The sequence below is a fragment of the Schistocerca piceifrons genome, chromosome 1 (assembly GCF_021461385.2).
Source record: "Schistocerca piceifrons isolate TAMUIC-IGC-003096 chromosome 1, iqSchPice1.1, whole genome shotgun sequence".
In the NCBI taxonomy this organism is placed as follows: domain Eukaryota; kingdom Metazoa; phylum Arthropoda; class Insecta; order Orthoptera; family Acrididae; genus Schistocerca; species Schistocerca piceifrons.
Window position 1 is genome coordinate 673,265,815 of NC_060138.1, and position 20,022 is coordinate 673,285,836.

General features: G+C 39.8%; 1 protein-coding gene across 4 annotated transcripts in view; it reads left to right on the forward strand.

Annotated features, from left to right (window-relative positions):
• Window positions 1-20,022, forward strand: part of LOC124709038 — a 342,602-nt gene that overhangs the window by 282,832 nt on the left and 39,748 nt on the right. For 3 of the 4 annotated variants that reach the window (XM_047240687.1, XM_047240701.1, XM_047240694.1), the window contains exons 26-27: window positions 7,402-7,488; window positions 17,267-17,370. In XM_047240687.1, the coding sequence (XP_047096643.1) occupies window positions 7,402-7,488; window positions 17,267-17,370 (191 nt within the window). The remainder of the gene's footprint in view (window positions 1-7,401; window positions 7,489-17,266; window positions 17,371-20,022) is intronic. The other variant, XM_047240709.1, reaches the window with a different exon arrangement.

Genomic DNA, 20,022 nt, shown 5'->3' on the forward strand with positions numbered 1-20,022 from the left:
ACACAGGAACCAGGCACATTATGGCAAGTACTGTACTACTAACAAAAATGAAACAGATGTGAAGTGATTGATGGAGTCTCAACACTCAGCATAATGGCACACCATGTAAAATACACTCAAGGAAATCCGCATGTCCTGATTCTTAAAATACAGGTTGTGTAATTACCCACCAGGCCTCAACCTCCGCTAATTTCAAGTTGCCGCCGCTCATACCTTACCTGTCATTCAACGACATCTTTGCCTCTGTACTTCCACCTCGACTGACATCTCTGCCCAAACTCTTTGCCATTACAAATGTCTGCTTGTGTCTGTGTATGTGCAGGTGGATATATATATATATATATATATATAAAAAAAACAAAGATGAGGTGACTTACCGAACGAAAGCGCTGGCAGGTCGATAGACACACAAACAAACACAAACATACACACAAAATTCAAGCTTTCGCAACAAACTGTTGCCTCATCAGGAAAGAGGGAAGGAGAGGGGAAGACGAAAGGAAGTGGGTTTTAAGGGAGAGGGTGAGGAGTCATTCCAATCCCGGGAGCGGAAAGACTTACCTTAGGGGGAAAAAAGGACAGGTATACACTCGCACTCACGCACATATCCATCCACACATACAGACACAAGCAGACATATTTAAAAGACAAAGAGTTTGGGCAGATATGTCAGTCGAGGCAGAAGTGTAGAGGCAAAGAAGTTGTTGAAAGACAGGTGAGGTATGAGTGGCGGCAACTTGAAATTAGCGGAGATTGAGGCCTGGCGGATGACGAGAAGAGAGGATATACTGAAGGGCAAGTTCCCATCTCCGGAGTTCGGATAGGTTGGTGTTGGTGGGAAGTATCCAGATAACTCGGACGGTGTAACACTGTGCCAAGATGTGCTGGCTGTGCACCAAGGCATGTTTAGCCACAGGGTGATCCTCATTACCAACAAACACTGTCTGCCTGTCTCCATTCATGCGAATGGACAGTTTGTTGCTGGTCATTCCCACATTGAGTGCATCACAGTGTAGGCAGGTCAGTTGGTAAATCACGTGGGTGCTTTCACACGTGGCTCTGCCTTTGATCGTGTACACCTTCCGGGTTACAGGACTGGAGTAGGTGGTGGTGGGAGGGTGCATGGGACAGGTTTTGCATCGGGGGCGGTTACAAGGATAGGAGCCAGAGGTTAGGGAAGGTGGTTTGGGGATTTCATAGGGATGAACTAACAGGTTACGAAGGTTAGGTGGGCGGCGGAAAGACACTCTTGGCGGAGTGGGGAGGATTTCATGAAGGATGGATCTCATTTCAGGGCAGGATTTGAGGAAGTCGTATCCCTGCTGGAGAGCCACATTCAGAGTCTGGTCCAGTCCGGGAAAGTATCCTGTCACAAGTGGGGCACTTTTGTGGTTCTTCCGTGGGGGATTCTGGGTTTGAGGGGATGAGGAAATGGCTCTGGTTATTTGCTTCTGTACCAGGTCGGGAGGGTAGTTGCGGGATGCGAAAGCTGTTGTCAGGTTGTTGGTGTAATGATTCAGGGATTCCGGACTGGAGCAGATTCGTTTGCCACGAAGACCTAGGCTGTAGGGAAGGGACCGTTTGATGTGGAATGGGTGGCAGCTGTCATAATGGAGGTACTGTTGCTTGTTGGTGGGTTTGATGTGGACGGACGTGTGAAGTTGGCCATTGGACAGGTGGAGGTCAACGTCAAGGAAAGTGGCATGGGATTTGGAGTGGGACCAGGTGAATCTGATGGAACCAAAGGAGTTGAGGTTGGAGAGGAAATTCTGGAGTTCTTCTTCACTGTGAGTCCAGATCATGAAGATGTCATCAATAAATCTGTACCACACTTTGGTTGGCAGACTTGGGTAACCAAGAAGGCTTCCTCTAAGCGACCCATGAATAGGTTGGCGTACGAGGGGGCCATCCTGGTACCCATGGCTGTTCCCTTTAATTGTTGGTATGTCTGGCCTTCAAAAGTGAAGAAGTTGTGGGTCAGGATGAAGCTGGCTAAGGTAATGAGGAAAGAGGTTTTAGGTAGGGTGGCAGGTGATCGGCGTGAAAGGAAATGCTCCATCGCAGCGAGGCCCTGGACGTGTGGAATATTTGTGTATAAGGACGTGGCATCAATGGTTACAAGGATGGTTTCCGGGGGTAACAGATTGGGTAAGGATTCCAGGCGTTCAAGGAAGTGGTTGGTGTCTTTGATGAAGGATGGGAGACTGCATGTAATGGGTTGAAGGTGTTGATCTACGTAGGCCGAGATACGTTCTGTGGGGGCTTGGTAACCAGCTACAATGGGGCGGCCGGGATGATTGGGTTTGTGGATTTTAGGAAGAAGGTAGAAGGTAGGGGTGCGGGGTGTCGGTGGGGTCAGGAGGTTGATGGAGTCAGGTGAAAGGTTTTGCAGGGGGCCTAAGGTTCTGAGGATTCCTTGAAGCTCCGCCTGGACATCGGGGATGGGGTTACCTTGGCAAACTTTGTATGTGGTGTTGTCTGAAAGCTGACGCAGTCCCTCAGCCACATACTCCCGACGATCAAGTACCACGGTCGTGGAACCCTTGTCCGCCGGAAGAATGACGATGGATCGGTCAGCCTTCAGATCACGGATAGCCTGGGCTTCAGCAGTGGTGATGTTGGGTGTAGGATTAAGGTTTTTTAAGAAGGATTGAGATGCAAGGCTGGAAGTCAGAAATTCCTGGAAGGTTTGGAGAGGGTGATTTTGAGGAAGAGGAGGTGGGTCCCGCTGTGACGGAGGACGGAACTGTTCCAGGCAGGGTTCAATTTGGATGGTGTCTTGGGGAGTCGGATCATTAGGAGTAGGATTAGGATCATTTTTCTTCGTGGCAAAGTGATACTTCCAGCAGAGAGTACGAGTGTAGGACAGTAAATCTTTGACGAGGGCTGTCTGGTTGAATCTGGGAGTGGGGCTGAAGGTGAGGCCTTTGGATAGGGCAGAGGTTTCAGATTGGGAGAGAGGTTTGGAGGAAAGGTTAACTACTGAATTAGGGTGTTGTGGTTCCAGATTGTGTTGATTGGAATTTTGAGGTTTTGGAGGGAGTGGAGCTGGAAGTGAGAGATTGAGTAGATGGGAGAGACTGGGTTTGTGTGCAATGAGAGGAGGTTGAGGTTTGCTGGAAAGGTTGTGAAGGGTGAGTGAGTTGCCTTTCCGGAGGTGGGAAACCAGGAGATTGGATAGTTTTTTGAGGTGGAGGGTGGGATGCTGTTCTAATTTACGGTTGGCCTGTAGGAGGATGCTCTGAACAGCCGGTGTGGATGTGGGAGAGGAAAGATTAAGGACTTTTATTAAGGATAGGAGTTGACGGGTGTGTTCATTGGCTGAGTTGATGTGTAGGTGAAGGATTAGGTGGGTGAGGGCAATGGATTGTTCAGTTTGGAACTGGTATAAGGACTGATGGAAGGAAGGGTTGCAGCCAGAAATGGGAACTTTAAGTGTGAGGCCTTTGGGGGTGATGCCAAATGTCAGACAAGCCTGAGAAAATAGAATATGGGAGCGTAATCTGGCTAGGGCGAAGGCATGTTTGCGGAGGGAATGTAAATAAAACTTAAAGGGGTCATTGTGGGGGTGTTGTGAGGGTGACATGGTATTAGAAGGTGGAAAGTGTAACATGAGGTGAAATGAGAATGAAAATAAAAATATATGGGGAGAGATAAAGGTGAACCGGAAAGTAACTGGAGATCTGGAATGAAAAAAGGCGAAAAGGTGTTGGTTACAGCTGGGCTATGTTGGACTTGGGTTGATAGACAACGATGTGCATAAAGGTTAGGTGGTTGTGTTGCCACCAAAACACGTTAAAGGACGGAGAAATTCGAGAAAATTTCGAAAAAACTGCGTGTAGTATATTAAAAGGAGTGGTATTGTGGTGGCAGATTATGAAAATGAGGCTAACAATTGTCTGACGAAGAAATAATGACGTTAAAACCTGTGGGAAGCGGCTAAATATTATAAGTGATGTGGGAAAAACGGAAATGGAAATAAAGCGAAAGTTATTAGAACTGGCGGAAATGGTTGTTTAAAAGGTGAAAGGAGCTGTTTGTGAACTAGAAACGGTGGATATTATAGCGGCGGTAGTGCTGAAAGCGGCAAAAAAAAATTTTTTGGTTATGGTTTGGAAGTGGGTTACGTATTATTTAGTATATATAGGCGGGGTAAAATAGTATAGCAGATTACGGTAAAAAGGAGAAGGTGAATACAAAGTGAAACTACTGGCAAAAACAGAAAGAGGAAAATAAGACGACAGAAGAGATTTCGAAATGCAACAGTGACAATAACAAACGTAATTGTTGGATTCAAATTAATGATATCAATATAATAGAGGGAAACATTCCACGTGGGAAAAATTATATATAAAAACAAAGATGAGGTGACTTACCGAACGAAAGTGCTGGCAGGTCGATAGACACACAAACAAACACAAACATACACACAAAATTCAAGCTTTCGCAACAAACTGTTGCCTCATCAGGAAAGATGGAAGGAGAGGGGAAGACGAAAGGAAGTGGGTTTTAAGGGAGAGGGTGAGGAGTCATTCCAATCCCGGGAGCGGAAAGACTTACCTTAGGGGGATAAAAGGACAGGTATACACTCGCACTCACGCACATATCCATCCACACATACAGACACAAGCAGACATATTTAAAAGACAAAGAGTTTGGGCAGAGATGTCAGTCGAGGCAGAAGTGTAGAGGCAAAGAAGTTGTTGAAAGACAGGTGAGGTATGAGTGGCGGCAACTTGAAATTAGCGGAGATTGAGGCCTGGCGGATGACGAGAAGAGAGGATATACTGAAGGGCAAGTTCCCATCTCCGGAGTTCGGATAGGTTGGTGTTGGTGGGAAGTATCCAGATAACTCGGACGGTGTAACACTGTGCCAAGATGTGCTGGCTGTGCACCAAGGCATGTTTAGCCACAGGGTGATCCTCATTACCAACAAACACTGTCTGCCTGTGTCCATTCATGCGAATGGACAGTTTGTTGCTGGTCATTCCCACATAGAGTGCATCACAGTGTAGGCAGGTCAGTTGGTAAATCACGTGGGTGCTTTCACACGTGGCTCTGCCTTTGATCGTGTACACCTTCCGGGTTACAGGACTGGAGTAGGTGGTGGTGGGTTTCTTTTTTCCCCAAATAAAATAGAAAGTACTACTTACATCTGAAGTGAGAGTGTTATTCCTTACACTTTTTTCTTTTGTGTCCATGTCGGACACTCCCTGTAACTGCTTTACCAGACGGAAGGACCCCTTGCAGCCAGATCATTGGTCATTGGACAGAATTCTCAAAGTCGTTCTATTACGCCTGTAACAAAACAATCTTGTGTAAGTCATTTTCAATATATTTTCTCGTGGAATACATAGGATAATTGAAAAATATTAAGTTGTAATGAAATGGAGCCATGCTGAAATAAATGCCATTTTCCTCACACACAAAATCGAGACAACAGTGTGCACCAAAAACAGACTTCTGAAGATATCTTAAAATGGATACATATGCTGATAGACAATTCGGTTTACAATGCCAACAATAAATTCTGATGAGAATGTTGTACTGTTCTGAAGTTACGTTTCCTGCCAAATTGAAAAATTTGGTTTCAAGAAAAACATGTTTAAAAGTTTTGCGTTACATTTGTTTACCTTAGTTATATACTTCTGCACCATACAGCAACCCTTCCAGATCCAAAAGTAGGCACTTCTCCATCTTCTTCACAGCCATGATGATCCTGCGTGCCTTGTTGGCAGCTTCAGTCACCCTCTGCTCTGCTGACTCAATACATGTTTCATCCCCTTTTGTGCAGAAATTGTAAGAGGCTGGTCCATTCTGAAGTTTTGGCATGTTCATAATTTCTGTAATGCTTGTCAGGCTGTCACTGAATTTACATACTGCCACATTGGCAACTAATTCCCCCCCACTATGAATGGTTTACAGAGACACTTTTTCACAGATCGCCATGTAACTCGATAACTGAGTTTCTGGCGTACTTGGAATGAACACTGCAATAAAGTAGACATGCCAAAGAACATCTTAATTTGACTACACTTCATTACTCTTGTTTGCTTTTGTTGGTATTCATTTATTTTCTTTCTGTATTCACCTTACAATGTCATTTCAAGACAGTATCCATCCCATTCAGCTGACCTGGCAAGTTTTTTACTGTCTCAGAACTGCAATATCATGAACAAACCTTAAAAATATTACTTCTTCTCCCTGAATTTAAATCTCTTTTCCAAATTTATCCTCAGTTTTCTTTGCTGTTTTTTCAGTGTGCAGATAGAATATCATGGCCAATAGATTTGTGCTGCCTCAATACATCCTGAGGCCTTTCACTTCTGTGATACACCATTGATAGTAATTCCATCCAAAAATATTTTCAAAACAGAGCTCTTAGTTTACTGTCCACTTCATTTTCCGTTTCTCTCCCAAGACCTCCAATCCATGCAGATGGTACTTTCTGCACTACTTCTGCTCCTAATTCTGGTTACTGCCCATGTGCTTTACGGAGTGTAAAGTATTTTATATTTGATTTTCAGAGTGAACAGCCCGCAGTGCAAGACTGGTAAAGTTAACAAAGACCATTTGCTTTTGAGATTCATGAACAAATTTTTGAAGAATTTAAGCTGACTTAAAGTGACGTTACAGATATTTGGCTAGATTTTATCGACAAGTGCCTACTTTTGTAATCTTTCTCGTACAGAAGAGTGAGAACCAATGGCTGCCAATGCCGTAGTCAGACAATTTGAACATAAGATACCACAAGAAACATCAAAGTATGTAATCTAGTGCTATGATTATAACTTACCTGAAAACTAAAATTAATTACAAACTTAACATATTAGGTTATGTATAATATTTATTTGGGAGGAGGGGAGGGGGGGGGGCTGTGTAACAAGTTTTCCTGGGCCATCACAAAAACAGTAGTTTGCATTTATGACCTCAAAATATATGCTGTGTGTGTGCAGTCATGTGTGAGAATACTTTCAGGACGCAAAAAATGTGGAAGTATGGTGATGTAAGTGGACATACGGTATAACCCAAGTAAAGTATTATCTGGAGCTAATCACTAATCAGCCAATTGATAATGTATGTTTTCTCATTTTATTTGGTTCCAAATTAGCAAACAAAACTAAAATCGGTTTTGCTTATACCTTAGAATTTTGTGAGAGGGATTTTATTATGTTAGTGAAGTAGCCTGTCATTCACGAATCAGACACCTATCCTACTGTAGCTAACATATTCTGATTGTAGTTTCAGTGAAGTTTTAGGTTCGAAAACAGCAGTCAATTGAAACCATTAATATTCCAAAAATATTCATACTCGGTTGTCAGGTCTGCAATTACCGTGAAAATTGTGAACATGGAAACTGACAGAGTAATATTTCTGCGAATTGATTGATCTTCATTTCAGGTGAAGATGTGAAAGAATGTGCAAGGATTGTAAAAGATGTTCTTTGCAGCCTAGAAGATGCTGGTCTTGATATAAAAAAACAACAGTGTAAGTTTACAGTGCTTTCATTGAATATGTCATTATTGTTAACTTAACATTCAACAATGCAGTTGCCAGTGGTAATGTTTCAAGAAAGTGTAATAGATCATTGTATATGCATCATATAAGCTTGTAGTGTTAATGTGTCAATCTGGCTTCAAAATACATTAAAGATAATGTAGGGTACATGTAACCTAAGACCATTGAGACTTAAAAGGCAGAAGCAGAAAGTAAGATGGGAAAATATAAGGGCAAAACTAAAAACTGTGAGGGAACTTCCATTAAACATATGGTATAGTGGAGAAGAAAAAACTAACAAAATTCGTCATTGTACACAGTCGCCTTTCTCTTGGTTGATCCATGTGTGCAAAAATCCTGTATTAATAAAATTCATGTGTGAAATAAAATCTTCATCATCAAAATAGGATAACCAGTAGTCATAATATAACAGTTTTACAAGAAGAATGGAGAGGAGAATTCTTCCATTCTGAAGGCAATTACTGTGCTTTAATTTGAGGATTTAGTAAGCAACAAAAGTGTACTGAAACACTATATTTGCATTTTGCAGGGTATGTAGGTTGTCAGTATTTTCTACACGTAACAAAAATCACTTTTGTGGTTTATATTTCTTTAATATTTTAAATAAAAACTTCATTTTTTTTCTTTTTTAATAGCATTTATCTTTCTACATTTGTTGTTCCATCCAAAGTCTCTCTTTAATAATATTTTTCATATTTGCATTTATGTTATAAACATTCATAATAATCTTATTTATGTAATGTATCCTTGTCTGTCCCTGAAATTTTTATCCTCCAGTTCTCCTTCTAATTTTTAGTTAACTATTCTTTGGTGTTCTATTAACAAGTTCTTTCATTTGGCGTTAGTTTTTCACAGGCCATTTTCTTTTGCAACTTTTATCAGCTTTTCTTCACTTTTTATCTCCATACCCTTCTATGACAGTACATTTTAGATGTTTCCAGTTTCTTCATTGCCACTTGTCATATGATCCATGTTTCATATCTACTCAGTTCTGTTCTTCAGGCTGCTGTCTGACAAACATTTTGCTCAGTCACTTTTCAGTATTAAACAGTGGCAAGTCCAGGCTGGAGTACTAAGAAAAGGGTAGATTCCTACTGACCACAAAGAGGAGGAACTGAGTTGCATACAGGCACAATGGAAAAATAATGCAAGAAATACATCAGCTTTCAGACAAAATTCCTCTTCTGAAGGTGTTCTAGCATTCTTTTTGCGTTGTGCATGCCTCTGACTCAACGCCTCATCTATGTGGTGAGTAGTGATTTCAATACTAGATACTAGTAGAATGATCTTATCTGATTCCTTGGGTAAATGTAAGGCTGAAAGTTCAAAGAACTGGGATTAAATTGCCAGCCAGTCTAAGGATTTGTTCTGATATTTATCATTTCTTTCACCACTGGCAATGATTTGTTAATTTGAAAAGTACAAAGCTCCTTTGCTGTTCAGAGTCCACACTTAACAGCAGGCCTCCTACAACTTGCAGGGTACGTCATTTCAAAGATTATAGTATATCATCTCCGATAGAACAGTGCCCAACAAAGCATTGCAGTGTTCAAACCAGCCTCTGGGTTGAGGAAAGGTTTGCATAACTTAGTGGAAAAAAAAACACTTCTTTGCTTGAGGCAGTCTGCTGTCGAGACATCACTTGGTTAGATCATCTTGTGTAATTTTACTTCATAGGCAGTAGAATTCTTTCCCCACCTTTATCATATATTCTCAGGTATAACATTTAACCTGTTGTTTTTGGGTTTATTATTATTTATCACCTTAATTTTTTTTTATTTTTTTTTATTTTATTTTTTTTTTTTTTTTTATTTATTTTGTCATCTAAATTCTAAGCTAAGTAGGCTACCTGTTCCATTCAACAGCTCTCTCATAAGTGTCTCTCTTTTCTGTTAATTGGATGTATGTTCTTAATTTGATATATTATTTGCTTTGAATCTTTTATTGTATTTATGTAAGTTACATCTAAACTACATACAATTTGATACATTCCATCTCATTGCTACTTGGATCTACAGAACACAAAATAAATGTGAGGCAAAATGCAAAATAGGCCCTCTTGTCAGAAATTTTCTATTTTGACATATTAATATTTTTAAATTAAACATTAAATTCTGAATAATTTGGTGCAACAACCATGATTGTATAATTGCTTTTAATTTACAGACATTTCAAGGTTATTAAATGGAAATGGTCATTTGAGGAAAACACATTCAAAAGGTCAAAGTAACGCAGAACCTTTATATTGTACATTTAAGGAATCAATTTAACACCAAAACAAGATTTAAATTACCAAAACAAACTTTAAATTACCAAAACAACCTTTAAATGCTCTCTATTAAATAGTATAAAAATGTGTTCCACAACTCTTCAATTTGACACCTTAAATTGAGCGTTTCCAGCCCTTCTTCATAGGTCCAGGAACTGTTTGTGGATCATCAGGCTCAGGACTGGTAGCTGCATTACTGTTGCTTTCAGCAAAAAGTTCAGTTTCAACTTGAGGATGTAAAAGACTTTGAATTCCTATTTACAGCATGGTATCATGTTTCCGAGGAGGTATTCTTGACATTTCCTTATCATTCCGTCTGGAGTCACTCCATCAGGAAATCTGTTGGCACATCTTCTAACGGGAATGTCGTGTGCATGGACAAACTCAATGTAATGTCGATTTTTTGATATGCTTTTACTTTGCATTTCTACATTGTACTCACAGAGATTGTCTCGAGTTATGAGTGGCACTTTCTTGGAACTATTTAATCAGTTGTGTATTTTTACAACTACACCTTTTTCAGTTTCAACCATCACAGCAGAATTAACATTAGTTATTGGTGTTGTGTTTTAACAAACAGCTTTCTGAAAGGTTAACTCATTCTTCTTTTTCAGGAAAATCCTCATCTTCACTTAATTGATCACTGCTTAAACTTCTTTCAGAAAAATAATCTCCATTCACATTATAATCTTCATCACTGATATTATTGTAATTGTTGAAACCTATCTTATTTAATATTTGTGAAACTATATCTTCACTGATTTCTACTAGACACCCAACAGTCAATCATAGGTAGACATATAAAACTTTATTATCACTAATTTTAACAAGACACTCAACAAACAAGTGAAAACAAACTCAGTCAGGTGTGTTGTGCTGCTAATCAGTTTGCAGTTGCTTGCATCGTTTCCAATACATGTTTACAGAAGCTAAATACAGTACGGTAAATGTTGAAAATAAATAACCATTCATAATAACTAACACTTAAAAAAATGCACAGAGCTAGAGTTGGAATATCAGCAATATTACTGTCTCATAAACCTACAAATAAAAAGGGACGTGTAGTCAGGGCAGATATTATTGTTATCAGGAACAGACGCCTCAGTAGCTGCTAGCATTCAGGAGAGACTAGTTTCCAAAGTGATGTGTATCAGCTAAATTGTATTAATGAACAGGGACCTCTTGTCAGCTCTGTTATTTTTCCATAGGCGACAAAGAGATACCTGGTTATAAGGCTTGACATTCACTAATTTAATGGCAGATTTGAGTGTTTTATCTATTTCAAATTGTTTTATTATTGATTGTATAGCTTAAAAAGGGGAAGATAAAGTATATTAAATTGGGAAAAAACGTATAGTTTTGAAAAAAAAAAAATCATTTGTTTTGATACTACTGAAGAATTGACTTTGCCAACAAGAGCTCCATTTTTGCTTTCTGCCTCACAAATAAAATCTGCCAAATGATCTGATTTCTCTCACAGAATTAAACATTGTATTCCTACTTAAATTTTCAGTAAGTACGAAGGTACTATGAATACATTTTGTTTGTTCTTCCTTGTATTGTCAATGTATGCTTTTAATGTATGAAATGTTGCACTGCTAGGTCTCAGATTGATGTGCCCATATCATCTTCAGTAGGTTGATGGATACAATTCTGTGCAAACCTGATATAAACTTCTTGTTTCATAGATTCTTGAATAACAAATAACATTTAGGTTCCTGTAGTTCCTGTCAGTTTTAATAAATGTAAAGTATCTTATCAACTCTGGTAGTGGCAGCTTGTTTGAATTCAAATAATTCAGTGGTCTGTTTATTCTGCAGTACAAGTAGTTCCAATAGTAGAGACTTTCCATATATTTCTTCCATATATCTGCCCTGTCTTTGCACTCAGTAGCAGTTTACACCACCAACTTCATGTTGTAAAGTAACACTTTTACTTTTCACTACCAAAAGTGTTTAATTTTCCTTTTCAGGTTTATTCTTTTCTTGCTATCATATCTTTTTGAGTTTATTTACATGCCCATCTTCTTCATTTTGACTTCGTCCCTGTTGACTCTGTGTGGATTTTATTTCTTAGTAACTCATACTGTTGGCCTCCCATCACATCCAATAAAATAGGGTAAGTTTGATTTGCCCATGGTTTTTTTTACCTCTGAATTTTGCTGTTCCTTTGGTGACCTATTCATCCATAATTTGCCCATCTTTATTAAGTTCCACTTTTCTAACACCAGTATTTTCACAAGACTGTTACTTGCCTGGTGGGCACTAACTTGTAGAGTTTCCACTTTCTCTCATTCTATCTTAACTTTTTCATTTCCTCTACTGCTTATTCTTTTGAATTTCTGTGCCCTTTTCCTTGACTCAAAATTATGATCTAAATCTGCAGGGTGCAGGGAAAAATAAAACTGATAAATAGGTGAAAGCTGAGTAGAAGTCGTTGGATTGAGCAGAATATCCAAAATAAATTTTACAGTGGAAGTACATAAAATGACATCCATTTGGTGACGAGCATGTGAAAGTGTCTGCACTCAACCAAACTGTTACTGCTTTTTAGAGCATAATAGTTACTTAAATCAACTCATAATAACTGTTTAGTTTAAACAGGCAGAGCTAGGCATACTTCACATTCTTATTCACATCTTACTGAAATAGATAGAACTGTTCTATGATGTCTACTGGTACAGCTTAACTATTAAACTGTACTAAAAGTATCTTAATGTGATTAATTTGTTAAAATAACCAGGGCCACTACAGAATCAGAGCTACAGTAAAGTTTTAGACTTACATTGTTTGGTACAGTGTATTTAACAACAAAGTCTAAAGACAATAGGTTTTTAATTTTTGTTAATGCTCACACAATGTGGATGAATTTTTATTCAAATAAGTACACTAGTAACAGTAAACGAAGATACTGCTGAAAAAACAACATATAAATCGCATTTTAAAATTTCTTTTTTTCCTAAATCGGGGTTTAACCATAACTGCTCAAAATTTCTGTCTCTGACATCACTACAAAGTGAGTAGGATATTCCTCATTTCAGGGTACGAAATGAGGAATGTCTTACCCACTATCCACCCCACCTCACCCACAGTGGTATTCTGCCACCCACCAAACTTACACAATATCCTCATCCATCCCTAAACAACCCCTGCTCTCAACCCCTTGCCTCATTTCTCATATCCGTGTAACAGATCTAGATGCAAGACCTGTCCCAACCACTCCAATTCGGTCTCAAACAGCACCTATCCCATCAAAGGCAGAGCTACCTGTGAAACCAGTCATGTGCTATACAAGCTAAGCTGCAACCACTGTGCTGTATTTTATGTGGACATGAGAACAAACAAGCGTTCTGTCCACATGAATGGCCACCAACAAACTGTGGCCAAGAAACAGCTGGATTACTCTGTTGCTGAGTACATCACCCAACACGATGTCCTTCATTTCAATGAATGCCTCGTTGCCTGTGCCATCTGGATCCTTCCCACCAACACCAGCTCCTCTGAAATGCTTAGGTGGGAACCCTCCATGTAATATACCCTATGTTCCCGTAACGCTCCTCGCCTCAACATTCCTTAGTCATTGTCCTTACCCATCTAGCCCCTTCTCTCTTCCCATCCCAGCACTGTAAAGCCCTCTATTACTCCAAAGCACTTACAGTCTTTTTACTTCTCTCATTTTCTGCTACCCCCTCCACCCTGCACTTGCCCTCCATCTAACATCTAGCTGCACCTAGCTGCCGTATCCACTCTCCACCTGTTGCGTGTATGCTCCCACAAGCACCACTTTACCGTCCCCCTCCCCATCCAAGCCACCTCCTTATCCCCACCACCCAGTTGCCTCTCCTATTGTATGCTGCTGCTCACAGTCTGACCACAGTTGCCAGAAAACAATGTTTCTGCACATGCACGTACGTGTGTGTGTGTGTGTGTGTGTGTGTGTGTGTGTGTGTGTGTGTGTGTGTATATTTCCGACAAAGGCCTTGTCGGCCGAAAGCTCCACTTTCTGACAGTTTTTTTTGTTGTGCCTATCTGTGATTCAGCATTTCCACTATATAGTGAGTAGCAACTATCCTTTTCATAATATTGTTACGTTCCATCAAGGATTTACAATGTTAGGTAATATAAAATATACACAAGAACCAAGTGGGAACAGTAAGAGTGGACCAAGAGAGAAGTGCTCAGATTAGAAATTGTGTAACACTGGGATGCGATTTTCCTCCTCCACTGCATAGCATTTTATGAAAGTAGCTCATGGACAGTTGAAAGACCAGAAAAGAAGTGAATTGAAGCATTTGAGATGTGGTGGTACAGAAGGATGTTAAAAATCAAGTAGAATGACAAGATAAGAAATGAGGATTTCTCTGCAGAGTTTGCTATGAAAGCAATATGTGAAGAACATTGACTAGAAGTGTCGGGACAGCCAGATATGCATTAAGACATCAAGGAATAACTTAAGTGGCACTAGAGGGAGCTGTTGGGGACAAAAACTATGGGGCAAGATGAAGATTGAAATACATCGAACAAATAACATAGACGAAGTCATGGCGGGCTACATTAGATCAGGCAGAGGACAGTAAATGATATCAAGTTTGTGAGCTATTGCTCTGCTGCAAGCTCAAAGTATTATTTTGAAGTGGTGGAGTTCCTCTTCATCAAATTCGGGGCTGCTTGTTATGTCTAATTTCTTGCACTCTCCATTTTGGGTACTAAAATACTTTTTCCTCTGAAGTTTTGGGCCACAGACTCACAGATCGAAAGACTTTGGTTGATGGTAACAGGTGTATGTGAAATGTTCAGCATTCAGTCTTCTTTTCCCCAAAACGCATCAAGGCACTGCTGCATAAGCTATTTGAATGTTGATCAGCTAGTTTTTTGTGTACCTGGTCATAGTGATAGTAACATGATGCAGCATACAGCTACAAGTGAACTGCAGCACAGCAATCACTGTATAATGCACCAGCAGCATAGTAAGAAATAACTGCAATGCTGCTTGTTTGCCTGACAAACTTCCATATATTTGTTGCAAATTCACTGTTATGGGGGTATGGTCATAAGACCACAATGATTCATTTCCAGCATATTTATTTGACAATTGTTTCTTGATTTAACACCCACTACCTGAGTACAGCATTTGACTTCTAAATCTTCACCTAATTATTAATTAGTATTGTCTTTCAGTTTTTCTTCACCCTTTCCAAACTCTTCTTCTCCTGTTGCGATTTTGTAAGGGGTGCTCATTTCAGCCAGTTGCCTCTGTCCTGAAAGATTAGAAGCGTCTCTACCATCTTATACAGGGTGTTACAAAAAGGTATGGCCAAACTTTCAGGAAACATTCCTCACACACAAACAAAGAAAAGATGTTATGCTGACATTTGTCCGGAAATGCTTAATTTCCATGTTAGAGCTCATTTTAGTTTCGTCAGTATGTACTGTACTTCCTCGATTCACTGCCAGTTGGCCCAATTGAAGGAAGGTAATGTTGACTTCGGTGCTTGTGTTGACATGCGACTCATTGCTCTACAGTACTAGCATCAACAGGTTAGTGTTAATCACGAACGTGGTTTTGCTGTCAGTGCAATGTTTACAAATTCGGAGTTGGCAGATGCCCATTTGATGTATGGATTACCACAGGGCAACAGCCGTGGCGTCGTACGTTTGTATCGAGACAGATTTCCAGAATGAAGGTATCCCGACAGGAAGATCGGCGTCTTAGGGAGCACGGAACATTCCAGCCTATGACCACGACTGGGGAAGACCTAGAACAACGAAGACACCTGCAATGGACAAAGGAATTCTTCGTGCAGTTGACGATAACCCTAATGTCAGTGTCAGAGAAGTTGCTGCTGTACAAGGAAACGTTGACCACGTCACTGTATGGAGAGTGCTACGGGAGAACCAGTTGTTTCCGTACCATGTACAGCGTGTGCAGGCACTATCAGCAGCTGATTGGCCTCCACGGATACACTTCTGCGAATGGTTCATCCAGCAATGTGTCAATCCTCATTTCAGTGCAAATGTTCTCTTTACAGATGAGGCTTCATTCCAACGTGATCAAATTGTAAATTTTCACAATCAACATGTGTGGGCTGACCAGAATCCGCACGCAATTGTGCAATCACGTCATCAACACAGATTTTCTGTGAACGTTTGGGCAGGCATTGTTGGTGATGTCTTGATTGGGCCCCATGTTCTTCCACCTACGCTCAATGGAGCACGTTATCATGATTTCATACGGGATACCCTACCTGTGCTGCTAGAACATGTGCCTTTACAAGTATGACACAACATGTGGTTCATGCATGATGGAGCTCCTGCACATTTCAGTCAAAGTGTTTGTACGCTTCTCAACAACAGATTCGGTGACCGATGGATTGGTAGAGGCGGACCAATTCCATGGCCTCCACGCTCTCCTGACCTCAACCCTCTTGATTTTCATTTATGGGGGCATTTGAAAGCTCTTCTCTACGCAACCCCGGTACCAAATGTAGAGACTCTTCGTGCTCGTATTGTGGACAGCTGTGATACAATACACCATTCTCCAGGGATGCATCAGCGCATCAGGGATTCCATGCGACGGAGGGTGGATGCATGTATCCTCGCTAACGGAGGACATTTTGAACAATTCCTGTAACAAAGTGTTTGAAGTCATGCTGGTACGTTCTGTTGCTGTGTGTTTCCATTCCATGATTAATGTGATTTGAAGGGAAGTAATAAAATGAGCTCTAACATGGAAAGTAAGCGTTTCCGGACACATGTCCACATAACATATTTTCTTTCTTTGTGTGTGAGGAATGTTTCCTGAAAGTTTGGCTGTACCTTTTTGTAACACCCTGTATATTTCCTCCAGTTAGAATTATTCATTAGTACTGCCTACCATTCTCTCACCGCTATTTCTTCCCCCCCTCCAACCTCCCCCCCCCCCCCAAGAAGAAAATGGGTTGTGGTTACACCTTTTACCTATTTTCCTTCCAACTAGTATATATATTTGGAATAACAATGTATCTAATCAAGAAAATATGAATAATAGTAAAAAGTAGATGTTTGATTGAGTCCGTACTGAAAGCAAAATGATAGATAATGTGAGAGAATTTTATGAGAGAGGGGATTGTTCACATAGGTAAGATGCAAGAAGAAAGGAGACATTTTAAAATTAAGGTCAAAAAAATCCAGTATCCCATTACCTGCTAAAAAGGAAAATTATAGCACAAATTCTCCATTCTCACCCTTCACCTCATTTTTTTCTACACATTGTTCATCAGATTTTCCTTTCTTATCTTTTTCTCCCCCACCCCCCCTCCCTCATGCCCTCGTGTGTTTGTGTGTGTGTGTGTCTATTCGACACCTGTTTCTATTGAACTTACGTGCGCGTGAATCTTTTTTATTTTACAATCCTGGTTCTCTGTCAAAATTAATACATAGAAATTGAATTAGGATTGTGATTTGGTTGTACTCTTAATAACTGATCTGCCTTCATTTATAGTTCCAGATCTCAACAGTTCTACCTTACATAGAAGCTTAGCAACAGCCCTTATGTATGATAAGAGTGGCAGGAGTCTTATGGATGATGGTTATGAAGATGAGAAGGTAAGACATTACATCATCATCCTTTATGGATGTTGCATTACTTGAATCTGTCCACCATTAGTTTGTAAGAAAATATTTTATTTTGTAAGTACATGTGCATTTTAAATTTATTTAGATAAGCTGTTTTGCATCAGAATCTGTTGAAAAGGTAACTAAAGTCATGAAAGGTAGTTCATATCTTATCCACAAGTTGCTGACTCCTACCTCGACTAATAAATTAATTGCATGTTGGTAACGGAAGGCATGTTCCACGCACAGTTGTTAACTATTGTTTTCAAACAGAAATGAAGATGTTCATAATACATTAATCATATAGATCATTTGTTATTCAATTTGTCACAGGCTATTTAATTAATTATGAGAACCTAATTCTAAACAATGATGGTTAGTGTGATTTTAACTTTTACTGTCAGTAGGACTGTGAAGGGGGCTGAACTATTCAAATTATTAGTTGATGTATATGAAGTTATTCAGCAAAGAGCACAACATAAGAATGATAAATTCAATATTTTAATTTGGGTGCTGAAAGATGAGTTGTGTTTACTGGAAAATAAATCCGCTAACTTACTGTAGAAATCTATTTCTGGTAGGGTTCACAGTGATAGTCGATGACATTAGTTACGTTTTGCATTGAATAATCAGCTAGTGTAGAGCACTGAGAGTGGCAACATTATGTAATGTAATAGTAGAAAACCATCATAGTTGCCATCTCTTATATGACAATTATTTGCTCTCCTACCTTCTTTGTGTCTGGAACAAATGGATTTCTTTTGTATTGAGCCTGTTGAAAGATTCCACTTCAAAGCTCTTATAGGCCAGAATGCAGGTGATAAAATAGGTTACTGGTAATTGTAGTTGGCCAAAACATTGGCAGTACAATGTAGTTGGCTGGGACAGTGTTAACAGTGCAAGTGTGTGCATGCCTGTATACATGTATTCTTTATTTGTTAACTCTGAAGGAGGATGCTATCAGAAGCTTAGCGTTGTTTTCAGTCTTCTTTGTTGTTGTTGTTGTTGTTGTTGTTCATGTAGATCGTGTTCATTCTTTGATCATTTTGTACAGTGATACAGACACATCACTTCTAAATAGATATGCAGTACACAGAATTTAGATAATATCCTACTGACCACAGAATTGGCATACAACACAGTGACCTCATTGGAACATTCAACTGCTATCATGGGACACAATACACTAAAGACTTGTATTGTAGTGGCCACACAGTCAACAGTAACAGCTGATAACCACTACCTAGAGATTATCACTTGTAGATATTCAGTTGTCTCCACACGATTGTTTGGCTTCCAGGCCCCAATTTTGAACAATTGTAAAGGGCACCCAGAACTGAGGTGCATGAATAAGATGGTAAAAGAACACCTGGAATGGAATCTGAATCACTTACACCACATTGTTTTTAATTGATTAGTGCAAGATTTGTCTGATAGATGACAATTGCCGTAGATTAGTGTGTAGGTACCCAGTTGTGAGTGCACATCATGGGCATGCAGTCCCACAAGTTCAAGAAGGTGGATCAGTTATGTTTTGGACTGCTAGCATGCACAGATACCGAACACCTCTCATTTCTGTCAAGGGTAAGTTGAAGGCTGTGAAGTATCAGGGCAGAATCCTTCAGACTTTTTTTTTTAACCCTTAGTCGATGTTTCAGCAATGATTTCGTCTACTGAAGCAATAATTTATGAGCACACCACTCCCACTCTGTTAATACCTCCATAAAGAAGTAGGAGCCAACCAAATGGAGTGGCCTACAGTATGTGCCGACTCGAAACCAATACAACTTGCTGACATAAGTTGGGACTTGCAGTGTGTCATTGTAAGAACCCTCTCCAAACACTGGATGACCTCAGGAGTGGGAATGACTTGAGCAGCAAAATCTTGACAACATTGTAGGTAGCATGCTTATAGAATCCAAGTGTACATATTGAATGTTACTGGTCAGAGCTGCTGGTGATAGGGGCCGTGTGTGTGTGTGTGTGTGTGTGTGTGTGTGTGTGTGAGAGAGAGAGAGAGAGAGAGAGAGAGAGAGAGAGAGCGGAGAGCGAAATTGCTTTTTTGAACGTGTGTGTTTTCTTTGCTGAAGAAGGCTTTGACTGAAAGCTACAATGTATAAAACAGTAACAGTCTTTTCATTGTGCCTGTCTGCAACTCAACGGGTCATCTTTACAGTTAGTAGCAATCTATCCTTTTCCTAATATTTTTGAATTTTACCTAGATATAGCTCTTCATTCCACAGATGCACAATTTCAAACAGCTGCCTTTATTTTTGTTTCTGTTTCATTTGTCACAAAAGATGTTTTTTGTAGTTTCGTAAGGTTTATCCTTTCATTCTCTGCTCCAGTTGAATCTAAGGCCACACACATTCTCAGATAAGCAGACAGAGCAAAACCCCTTTTGAGCAGATTACATGCCAAAAGTGACATTATGAAAAAATAGGTACTTGCAGATAGTCACTGTAGTACATTTTGATTTTAGCCAAAAGACATACATGTTTATTGTCGAGGAGGAATGTTAATGTAAATGACAAAATTGCTTGTTGCCAATGGTGACCAGAATAGTTTGAAAGATGGACACCATTTAAGTGTATCAAAAACAAAGGTTGTTGGTTGATTCTTGTGGAAATAAGTCAAAATTGT